General features: G+C 43.9%; 1 protein-coding gene across 8 annotated transcripts in view; it reads right to left on the minus strand.

Annotated features, from left to right (window-relative positions):
• Nucleotides 1–10640, minus strand: part of EIF4G3 (eukaryotic translation initiation factor 4 gamma 3) — a 270009-nt gene extending 259369 nt beyond the window's left edge. For 3 of the 8 annotated variants that reach the window (XM_054720413.1, XM_054720415.1, XM_054720414.1), the window contains exon 1: nucleotides 10015–10202. Coding sequence is in view for 1 of the 8 variants with exons in the window: in XM_054720418.1 (XP_054576393.1) it covers nucleotides 10015–10211 (197 nt within the window). In the remaining 7 variants the exon portion in view is untranslated. Of the gene's footprint in view, nucleotides 1–10014; nucleotides 10227–10526 lie in introns of those variants that run through there. The other 5 variants (XM_054720419.1, XM_054720417.1, XM_028155413.2 and 2 more) reach the window with 3 other exon arrangements.
• Between the last annotated feature and the right edge of the window lie 1708 nt (nucleotides 10641–12348).

Consider the following 12348-nt stretch of genomic DNA (forward strand, 5'->3'; position numbering starts at 1 on the left):
GGCCAGACGGGAGTGGCAAGAAATATTCAAAGTGATGAATAGCAAGAACCTACAACCAAGATTACTCTACCCAGCAAAGCTATCATTCAGAATTGAAGGTCAGATAAAGAGCTTCACAGATAAGAAAAAACTAAAGGAGTTCATCAACGCCAATCCATTATTATATGAAATGCTGAAAGGTATTCTTTAAGAAGAGAAAGAAGAAGAAAAAGGTACAGATAAAAATTATGAACAACAAATACATATCCATCAATATGTGAATCTAAAAATCAAGTGAATAAAAAAATCTGATGAACAAAATAATCTGGTAAATATAATAGAATTAGGAGCATAGAAAGGGAGTGGACCGAAAACCTCAAGGGGAAAGGGATGTGGGGGTTGCGGAAAGAGACTGGACAAAAATCATACACCTATGGATGAGGACAGTGAAGGGGAGAGGGAGTAAGGGGATGGGGTGGGGTGGGAACCGGGTGGAGGGGAGCTATGGGGGAGAAAAATAGGAACAGTTGTAATAATCTGAACAATAAAGATTTAATTTTTTAAAAAATCACAGTCAGATATCTTCACACCCATTAGGATGGCCTATATTCAAAAAGACAGGTAACAAGTGTTGGAACCCTCATATAATGCTGGTAGAAATGTAAAATGGTAAAAAAGTAAAATGGTGGCAGTCACTTTGAATAACAATTTGGCAGTTCCACTCCCACATTGATGTTTCTCACTCCCTCTCCCTTCCTCTCTCTCTAAAAAAATCAATTAAAGTATATTTTCTAAAGTAATACTAAAACATCACTACAGATGAACCTTGGAAACATTATGCAAAGTGAGAGAAACCAGTGACAAAAGACTACATACTATTCCATTTATATGAAACTAGAGGCCTGGGGCATAAAATTGGTGCACAAGGGAGGGGGGCCCTCAGCCAGGCCTGCGCCCTCAGGTGATGTCCGACTACCGGTTTGTGGGAGGCAACTGGCGGGGTGCTTGCCGGCCGGCCCTGCCCCCTGATCACCACCACTGGTCGCCTCCCTCTCAGGGGGCAGTGTGCATCACAGCAACCAGTCGTTCCGCCAGTCATTCCGCCAGTCAGTCGATTTGCATATTAGCGTTTTATTATATAGGATGTTCAGAATATATAAATCTATAGAGGCAGAAAGTAGATGAGTATTTTCTAGAGCAGAGAGAACTGGGGGAAATGGGAAGTTGGAAATGTTTTTTGGGGAAAGTAATGAAAATGTTCTAAAATTGATTGTGGTGATGGATGCAAATTCTGTGAATATACTCAAAAACACTATATTTGTACACTCTATATGGTTGGCTTGTATGGTATGTGAATTTTGCCTCAATAAAGCTGTTAAAAAATGTAATGGCTTGAAGTCTAATCTTCTCTTCTTATACTCATTATGAGCCCTCTAGAATCTGGACCCATTACCTTGAGTATTCTACCACAAGAATCCTCCACTCCAGATACAGGGATCAGGATCCTTACAACCCAGCACATACCATGCATATTTAAAGCCCAAATCTTTGTTCCTGCTGATGACCACTCCCCTCTGCCCTTCTAAAATCTGACTAGAGTCTTAAACTCTTCATTTTAATTTTTTTAATTTCAAATTGTTTCTCATATGCCATTTTCTAGGGCCTACATAAAAGGAGTCCTCTCCATCACTCTTTCGCTCTTACATTCCTCCACTGTATCTTTAAGGTTCAGTCCTTTCCATTCTCAATGTAAAAATACTATAGTCTACAAATACTTAGTAATGGAAGGAAACTAGACTTTGGATGGTGAGCACAGAATATAGCAGTGATTATCAACCCTTTGCATCTCATGGCACACATAAACTAATTACTAAAATTCTGCAGCACACCAAAAAATATATTTTTTGCCGATCTGACAAAAAAAAATAGGTATAATTTTTATTCATTCACACAAGATGGCTTTTTGTTGTGTTTGCTGGCTGTTGTCATTTTTTAATTTGACAATCTAAGGGTAAAGAAGTCAGTGCTCCTGACTAAACAGTCGGGTATTGCATGTTTTAAAAATTGTTGTGGCATACCAGTTGAAAATCGCTGCAACAGAGTATACAAATGTTGTACATGTGAAATTTATATAATGTTATTAACTAATGTTACCCCAATAATGTTTTTAATGTTCTTATTTATTTTAAAGAGAGGAAAAGGGAAAGAGGGAGAGAAGGAGGAGAGAGGGAGAGAGAGAAACACATAAATCTACCTCCTGAATGCCCCCTACTGGGGATTGAGCCACAACCCCTGCATGTGCTCTGACCGGTGACCTCTTGGTTCACGGGACAATGCTCAACCAATTGAACCACGCCAGCCAGGCTACCCCAAAAATTGAATTCTTAAAAACACTGTAGCCCTGGCTGGGTAGCTCAGTTGGTTAGAGCATTGTCTGCATACACCAAGGTTGCAGATTCGATCCCTGGTTACAGCATATACAAGAATCAACCAATGAATGCATAAATAACTGGAACAACAAATTGATGTCTCTCCCTCTCTTTCTCCCCCTTAAAAAAAAATCAATTAAAAAAATTGTTAAATGTCACAAAGACTAACAAATTTCAAATGTACTTAAAATACTTTAAACTATCTCCAATTTAAGCTGAGGCTACACGAGAGTGAAAAACTCCTCGCTGGCAGCAAGCCAAAGAACTAGGAGTCATTTGAGAATTCAAAAGTAGCTTTGGATCCTGCAGTATTTCATGGATGCAAATCTCAGGTGCAGTTTATACATTGCTTGAAGTCATGCGCCTGGCTAATAATCAGGAAATAGTTGTTTTCATATTATTTCAGTTCAAAGTATTATTCCTAAAGTAAAAATAGATGGTGTCTCATCACACTTTATTCCAGAACCTGATTTTCCTCATTCTTCATAATGAACTAATAACTATACCAGTGATGGGCAACCTTTTGAGCTTGGTGTGTCAAACTTCGCCAAAAAACTGAGCATAACTCGGGTAGTGTGTCACTTTGAGGAAAAAACTAACTCCAAGACTCTAGTCGCAAATGTTTCATCCTCAGGAGCAGCAAATGTTTCATCCTCGGCATGCGGCCGCGTGTCATCAGAAATGGCTATGTGTGTCAGTGCTGACACGCGTGTCATAGGTTCGCCATCACTGAACTATACCATCATCACCCAGAACAAGCCAGCAACTGACCATGTTAACCTTATTATATAGTCTCAAGCCCGCCCATTATAGACCACAAAATCTTCACTACTAGTCATGGAGGTGTTTAGACTATTGGCTGAATCTAACATTAGTAAGCCAAAAACCAGTTGCCTTCCCTCAGCACCTAAAACAGTAAGCAGAATGTCTATAAATATTTGTTGAATGAAATTTTAATTAGCATGCTTCTAATATCAGTAAGTCACCAAAGAAAAGTATCACTGACCATCACATCAGACAGACTTAGAAACAATTAATAGGTTTCTACAAATCCTTCCCATCTACTTGCAGGAACAAAACAAACCTGGAACTATGATGTTCAGAGTCATAAGCCATTATAATTCAAGAGTGTCACGTGATAAACTAGTCTAACCCCTTCATTTTAGGGAAGGGAAAACTGATACCCAGAACACTTATGTGACTTGCCCAAGATAACACAGCTATTAGAATGGGAGACCAAACGCAAATCCAGATTTTTTTTACTCCAAATCAGGTATACTTCTCAATACACCAAGCTAAATCTACTTATATTTCAAGGCTAGCAGGTACTCCTTCCAAGCCAAAGTCTAACAGCAGAAGGGTAAAGGAGTATTATGAGATGAGTGGAAAAGAGACAAGGAAAGGACTAGTCAGATCTGATATGGATCTTCTCAAATTTCTCAGATTATAATGCAGAAGAGACTTTGAATTTATAGCAACTATTTTGATTGCCATGTTCCCTGGTAACTCCTCTAGCTTTTCTGCTTCTAATAAAAACCTGAAACGTGACTGACATTCATTTACTAAAGTCTTATGCAGCAGCAACAGCAATGAAACTGGGAAAAGTCAGCCCTAACCGGTTTGACTCAGTGGATAGAGCGTCGGCCTGCTGACTGAAGGGTCCCGGGTTCGATTCTGGTCAAAGGCACTTGCCAGAATTTGCGGGCTCGATCCCCAGTTGGGGGCATGCAGGAGACAGCCGATTAGTGATTCTCTCATCATTGATGTTGCTATCTCTCTCTCCCTCTTCCTTCCTCTCTGAAATCAATAAAAATAGCCCTAACCAGTTTGACTCAGTGGATAGAGTGTCGGCCTGCAGACTGAAAGGTCCCAGGTTTGATTCTGGTCAAAGGCATGTACCTTGGTTGCGGGCACATCCCCAGTAGGAGGTGTGCAGGAGGCAGCTGATCGATGTTTCTCTCTCATCGATATTTCTAACTCTCTATCCTTCTCACTTCCTCTCTGTAAAAAAATCAATAAAAATATATTTAATATATATATATAAATAAAAAATAAAACAAATTTTTAAAAAAGAAATTGGGAAAAGTCAGCAGGACAGAGAAAGATAAATAAACCTCAGGTAATTCTTACACATCCTCCTATTTTGGCTCAGGTATTAACTTCTTCTGGGAAGCCCAAATTCCAAAGCAGGCTCTTATAGCAGTTATCATTGCACTGTCATGATATTCTGTCTCCTTACCTGTCTGGACCAAGTTCTTTGAGGGCAAAGATTTTATCTTAGCTTTTCAATCCTTAGACCTAGCTGCTAGGTCCTAGCACTTAGTCTGGCACACAGTACATTTTGAATAAATGAATAAAAGTTGTCACTTAGGTTGACACTTCAGTTGGCCTGCGTACTGAAGGGTCTCAGGTTCGATTCCGGTCAAGGGTACGTGCCTTGGGTTGCAGGCGCCCCGGTCAGGATGCATGCAGGAGGCAACCAATAGCTGTTTCTCTCTGTCTCTCCCTCTCCCTTTCATTCTTTCTAAAAAATCAAGGGGAAAAATATTCTCGGGTGAGGATTAACAACAACAAAAAAGTTGCCACTTATATTGAAGTCCAAATATAAATGGCTAAAATGTGGCAAACCTATTTATGAGTTAAAACAGTTTTCAAGCATTTTTTAGCAGTAGACCCTTTTGTAAAAATCTTATCAGAAACCCAAATGTGGAAAAGCAACATAGTTTAAATTCTCAACTTGACCGAAAACACCTCACTTTAAGATGAATAAGCCTAGGACAGGGAGTAGCAGCAGAAGAGGCAAGAGCCTAAGTGACTCAGGCATTTAAACAACTTCCTTCCTTCGTTATCTCCATCTTACATAGGTTTTCTCTCTTTCCTAAGAGAATCTGCTCGCTAGGAGCACAGATCCACCTTTGCTGATGGTGGGGTTTAGGAGTAGACAGACTGCTGGTCACTACATGAGCTCCAGAGTTTCCAGTTGCTAGTTATAATGGTGTTGTGCTGGAGGCCTTGTTAACTTCTGAACAAGCAGAAACATGCACTAAACCAAATGTGGCAGGCCTATTCCTATGCTTTAAGGCTCGGTAAAGATAATCTACTTGCCTAGCAGTATGTGGCTATGAACTAACTAAAACAAGGTACAGTATCACTGCATTCTAGATTACTCCATAGAGCTTCTTAACTATATTATAGACCTTCCCCCAGCTATCAAATATGGGAAAGTATCTTTCCTCCCATTCCCATATGCAGACTTGGTAAGGAGTAGTGTCGCACAGTCGAAAGGACATTCATGTGCTTTGGAGGCAATCATATCACAGTCTGAACTGCAGACCACCACTGACTAGATGGACAACAGTAGGAATGTTACTTAACTTCAGTTTTTTCATCTGTAAAATACAGTACCTACTTCATTAGGGTTCTTGAGAATTAAAATCATGCATGTCTGGCTCCTAGAATAGTAGGCACTCATTAAATGGATACTATTATTATTATTCAGATTTAGCTTTGGTAAAGAGGCAAAAAGAAGAAAGCAAACATTATTGGCTTCAGCCTATAAAACTGAAATATCAACACTGAAAACATTTTAAGAAATTACAATGCCAAAAAATTTTAAAACCAAAGGAGAATATTTTAATATATATTTTTAAATATTTTATTTTATTGCTCTTAGAGAGGAAGGGAGAGGAGTAGAGAGAGAGAAACATAGATGAGACAGAAATATCAATAGGCTGCCTTCTGCACACCCCCTACTGGGGAACGAGCCCAAAACTCAGGCATGTGCCCTGACCGGGAATCAAACGGGTGACCTCTCGGTTCATGGGTTGATGCTCAACCATTGAGCCACACTGGCCCCACAGGAATATTTATTTTAATATGTCCATATATAAGACAAAATAGCTAAGGATATAGGTCATTTTCAGTTCGCCACAGGCCTTTACCAAATTTAGTTCCTTCAAAGAACCCATTGCCCTGATTTTCTTAACCAAACTGGCTGCCCCAAAACAGTAATTAGACTCCCTAGAAGTATCAGCAGCCCTGAAAAAAATTACACTCTGAAGTCTTTCCATATAAATAGAGAGAACACTGTGTGTTCATAACAGACTGCAAAATTGTTCTATTAAGTCAGAACTATTTGGGCACCTGAATTCAAACTCATTTATCTTTACTTATCAGAAGGGTAAGCAATTTCCATCTAAAGGGCTAGGCTTTTAATAGAATAGGGGCACAAAAAAAAACCTAAAATGTAAGAAAGGTTTTCTGTGCATGGACAGTTTTCTGTTGGAGAGTGTCTATAGTTTCATCAAAATATCAAAGTTGTTAAATATATATATCAAAGTTGTTTATTACCCAGAAAAGGTTAAGAATCATTCTTAAAATTCTCAACAGAGCCTCTTGGAACCTCAGACTGGGAAGTTGGGGTGGGTGATCATATCTCAAAGCAAGTATTCTGAAGTGCCAATTTCATAAACTATTCATTTTGGATTTCATTATGAAAACTCGAAGCATATTTCTCCCTTGCCATTAGCATTTTTCATATCACTGTTTATCTTCTTTCACCCCCCACCACTCCTGCCCATCCTTGCCTCTTAGCAGTCATACCTGAAATGGCCTTATGGGCCTCCATGCAATACTGATGCCTACCTTAAGCAGGTTCCAGTTTCTATTCAAATCCATTATTGCTAATATTTCCCTTCATTTCTGATTTGTCACTTGAACACTAAGTACAAATAAAGAACACCTTGTCATGTGAATCCATTTCTAGCATTTTTACAAATTTAAAATACTAGCTGAACTTGAATTCAAACACAACTACACTTGAATAGTTTGAGGAACTAGAGATTTAATCGTCATAGATGCCCTTGTCAAGGCATCTCATTTGGTTAGAGCGTCGTCCAGATATGCCAAGGTTGCAGATAATCCCAGCCAGGCCACATACAAGACTCAACCAGTGAATGCATAAATAAGTGGAACAACAAATCAATGTTTCTCTCTCTATCTAAAAATCAGTCAATAAATCTATAAATTTAAAAGCCTAAGAGACTGTTAGGACCGGTCAACCAAACAACCGATCACTATGATGCGCACTGACCACCAGGGGACAGACGCTTAACACAGGAGCTGCCCCCTGGTGGTCAGTGCACTCCCACAGCCAACCTCCAGTGGCCAGCCAACCTCCCGCAGTCCCTCCCCCCTCGCTGGCTGGCCCAAATCGGCCCAGATGGCCAGCCAGGCGGAGGGACCCCACCCATGCACAAATTCATGCACCGGGCCTCTAGTAAATACATAAAATGTTTTAAGCCATAGAAAGAGCAACTCCAGCTTTGTACACCAGTCTTGCTGTTTCAATGTATATCAACTTATCACACATTGACCACTGTATGTCCATAACACACTCCCTCAGAGTAGACAAGCAAAATTGCCCTGTTTTAATTCATTTTTAACCAAATGCCCATTACCATTGATAACATTTCACCATTGGTATGTCCTAAAGAACTCTATAACGTATATTTCATTTACTATACAAACTTAGATTTTAGTAATTGCGACTTTTCAGTGTGTAAAGCAAGCAGAAGATAATATGGTTGTGAAATACATCAAGAAAATTAATTTTACCTTCAATGACATAAAGTACAAACTTTAAGTCATACACAACCACTGGAAATTACATCTTAAATTTATCCTCTTTAACAATTGCTGCAGTATTAGTAACTACTTTTATGTTGCAACCAACTCAAAGCGTTTTAAAGTCCTTCCTTTGCAAAATGCAGAGAAAAAGCCTACTTGAAACATGTAAGTAACAGCCAAATAATGTCACCAAATCCACTAAGCACTGTGCACGCCTTGGTATCACTTTGTACATCAAGAACACAAACTATGGACTTCCTTTCATTTGTTTACTTGCCAAAACTGCTCAAAGAAGCAACTAAAAAATAATTTACTTGATGGCACTGTATAGATACTTACAACCCTACCCAAGACAAAAAAAAAAAAAAAAGGACAAATTATAAAGGAATTTAAACTCACAAACCATTAAATATGTTTAAGATATCCAGCACTGAACTCCACCTTGAAGTACATAAATCAGCCAACCCTTTTTCCTCCACAGGAAAACAACTAGGGATATTCATCAAAACCAGGTTTTCCTTGAGTAACAAACATACGGTATCGCTAAGCATTGTCATCGGTGAACAATTCTTAATTGAACAGAATCATGCAGGATAAAAACATTATGAAATCAGTACACACATCACACTGGAATGGAATTTATCTTTACTCTGACAAACATTGCCTGGACTGAAAAAAATGTGGACTAACAATATTTAAATAAGACACTTGACAGAAACGAAAAGGATGACCTGAAATGACTCGAGAAGATAACTTTCCCTTCTCAAAGTAATCGATACAGACAAGAATCAAACTACACTGTGAAATAATCTGTGGACCTCACAGCGGCTAGTTTCTTATTTGCTCAAACACCCTGCTCACTCCACACGTCAAAACACACGATGACAAACACAAAAACACAACACATCTAACGTCCAATGATTATTTACTGACTTGCCCAAGTACAGCGGATCGGCGAGTGCATGATGAAATGTTAATTCTCAGGTCGGTAATACCTTTCTAAATCTCCGTGGAGTTCATGAATTCAACATTTTACCCTCGCCAGCTAGTTTTCCACTAAAATACCGTCACCAAATCTTTTCAATCTAGCCACCAAAGCTGTCCAAAAACACTACAATCAAGAAATAACATGAAATTAGATACAATCAATAACTAGGCTTTACACCAGGAGCCCTGGTCCCCTCTAGACATCAGGCCTATGAAAAGTAAATTAAAGCCCTTTAAGAAATAGTCAGCATAACACATGTCTTCCAAGAAGTCAGACTTTTGGGGGTGAAGGGTAATGTCAGTTAACTTCCTCTTCCTTTAAAAAAGGTCAAAGACAGGGAAGCGTCCGGTGTAACATTTCCTCCTTAGATCACGTTCCACCACAAACCACATCACAACTCCCCGGATCGCTAAAAAAAAATTAGCCAGAGGAAATGTACATTTTCACCGTAGATTTTAAATCCAACTTACCTCCGAAATGAGCTGATTGGTTTCAAACAGGAAATTTACCAATAAAGTTTAATAATGTACCAATAATAATAATTAGGGAGCCCACCATGCCCCGCTGCAGGGGGAGCTGAAGGGACACGAGCAGGAGGGTGTAGTCCTCACAACAATCAGAGCAAAGCCTTGCCTGCAGGGTTGATCCCAGGCACCAGCAAATTCTGCCTAATAAAGGGCTGGGGGGTTTTAGGGGAGGAGTGGTGCGAAGGGGGAAGGATCCCCCAGCTCTTTAAGGGAAGGGCTTCGGAAGCAAGGCCGAGTGGAGCTGGTTTCACAGAATTGCAGAAGATCCCGGGGTCCCCCGCAGTACTGCTGCGGGAGCACCCCAAAAGCTCCAGCCAAGCCCGGTGCGGGGGTAGAGCAGCAGTCCCTTGTCCCTGGCTGGGCTGGGCTGTGGCAGCCGGCAGGAGGGTCCCCGGAGAGGCCACCGCCCCCCTGCTCTGCGGCGAAGAGAGCCGAAGGGCCCGTAGAAAGGTGAAAAGGATACTGTTGGGGCGCCTGGGTCTGGAGGGCCCTGATGTTCGGGTGAGGAGGGGCCGCTACCGCCGCCGCCGCCGCTGCTGCTGCCGCCGCCGGGTGAGGAGGCGGTACCGCTGCCGCCGCCGCCGCCGCTCCGGTGCCGGGTCCGGTTCCTGCTGCAGCCGCTGAGCCTGATTTCAGAGCCGGTTTCTGCGGTAAACTCATGGCAAAGCGAAGCCACCAACCCCCCCAGAGCGGGACCAGGCGCGCCGGGGTGCAGGGGCCGGGGGCGGCGGAGGGGCGGGATGGGGGCAGACCCGGGGAGGCGGCGGGAGCGGGGGGCCGGGGGGAGGCTGGGAGGAGGAGAAGGAGGGGGCCGGGGCCGGTCACACACGCCCGCCGCCGCCGCCGCCGCCGCCGCCGCCGCCGGCAGCAGCAGCCGCCCCGCGGGCCAGCACCACCGGCTGCCGGTCTCCGTGACAACGCGACCCCAGGGGGGGGGGCCGGACCCGGCGGGGGCAGGAGGCGGAGAGACCGGACCTTTCACGGCAATATCCTCATGGGCCGGCGGCGGGGGGTCTTTATCCCCCTCCCCGGGGGAAGCGGCGCCCTTCTCGGTAGCGGGGCTCAAGCGATGCCGGCGGATTTTCTTCACTCAACGAGCAGAGCATCCAACATGGCGCTACGGCCGCCTCTAGCAGTCCGGCAGGACGGCCGCTCGGCAAACTTCGGGCCTTTTCGGAACGGCTCGGTAGGCCGAGGGTGGGAGGCCCCTTCGGCTCTTTCCGTAGACTGCTAGCGGTCGGGATACTTCGTAAACACTCGAGGGCGTCTTCGGCGCCGTTCGGGAGAGCTCTGGGGCTGACTTGCTTCCTCGGGAAAGATCGGCGAGGGGGGCTTCCGAGGCTCGCGGCCGCCGGGATGCGGGGCGGAAGGAGAGACCGGAGGCGAGGTCTGGTCTGCGAGAGTCCTCTCCTGTCGCCCAGCCTCGAAGAACAATGGTAACGGCCCTGGAGCCTACGGTCTGCAGAGTCCTGCCCGCCGGGGCGGGAGCAGTGAGGCTAGAAACCGGTTACGGTGGGAGGAACCGCCTAACCAGAGTGAAACCGCTGGATAGGAACCTACCCCGTGCGCCTATTAGCATAGCAAATTGCCCTCGCCGGCCCTTAGCTACGCAGTTCCCGTCCATTGTGTCGACATTTCGCCCTCGTATACATTCAGCGGTGAGTGGGCTGAGGAGCCCCATTTCCTCAGCGCACTGAGGCTGGAAAAGGAACAGTGACTGGCCCGAGGTCACTCAGACAGGAAAGGACAGGAAAGTCTGGATCTGAATTCCTCTTTCACCTGGATAAACCTTGCTACCTCACAAATTACCTGGGACCTGATCCAACCTGCCTTATCTAATCAAAAGCCTTGACTACCGGTTCCGTGGACGGATTCTTGCAAAGCCTTCCCCAATACTAGAGCCTCCTGTCACCAGCAGCCAGTGGTCAGCTCCCCAGTGTCCTATGCCTGGGTAACACTTTTTTTAAAAAAATATTTTTTATTAATTTTTTACAGAGAGGAAGGGAGAGGGATAGAGAGTGAGAAACATCGATCAGCCTCCTGCACACCTCCCACTGGGGATGTGCCCCCAACCAAGGTACATGCCCTTGACCGGAATCGAACCTGGGACCCTTGAGTCCGCAGGCTGACGCTCTAGGGTAACACTTTTTGATAAGCTCCTTTTCTCCCCAGCTGGACCGACCAAGAGCACCCCACCCCCTTCCCCCACACTCCCCCAGCAGGGGTCTTGTCCTAGGCTCGCCCCAGGGATCACGAAGCAGTCAGTCAGGTGGTAATGGTCACCAGGCACTGAGCACTTCATATTTATTATCTCACACAGTCTTCTGAAATAGGTAATACCTATTTTGCAAATGAAGACGCTCTGAGGCTCCGAGAGGCTCAGTAACATCACACAAGAGCTCAGATGGACAAGAGACTTTCCCAGGATCACATGGAGAGTGTAGGTGACAGACAAAATTAGAGTCCAGTTCTGGCTCTTGCTATACTGCTTAACACTGCCTTCCTTTTTAATTTTTTAAATATGTTTTTATTGATTTCAGATAGGAAAGGAGGGGGGAGAGAGAGAGAGAACTCTCCATTGACTGCCTCCTGCATGCCCCCAGCTGGGGATCAAGCCCCGCAACCCTGGCATGTGCCCTGACCAGGAATCGAATCTCCTGGTGCACGGGTCCATGCTCAACCACTGAGCCACATCAGCTGGGCCTTTTCAATTTTTTTAAGATTCAAATAAAGCTCTACACATAATGGGTGCTTAATTAATTCTCTCCCAATTGAACCCCAATTGCTCCCTCTGGGA

Source organism: Eptesicus fuscus, chromosome 9, assembly GCF_027574615.1.
Source record: "Eptesicus fuscus isolate TK198812 chromosome 9, DD_ASM_mEF_20220401, whole genome shotgun sequence".
NCBI classification, from domain to species: Eukaryota; Metazoa; Chordata; class Mammalia; order Chiroptera; family Vespertilionidae; genus Eptesicus; species Eptesicus fuscus.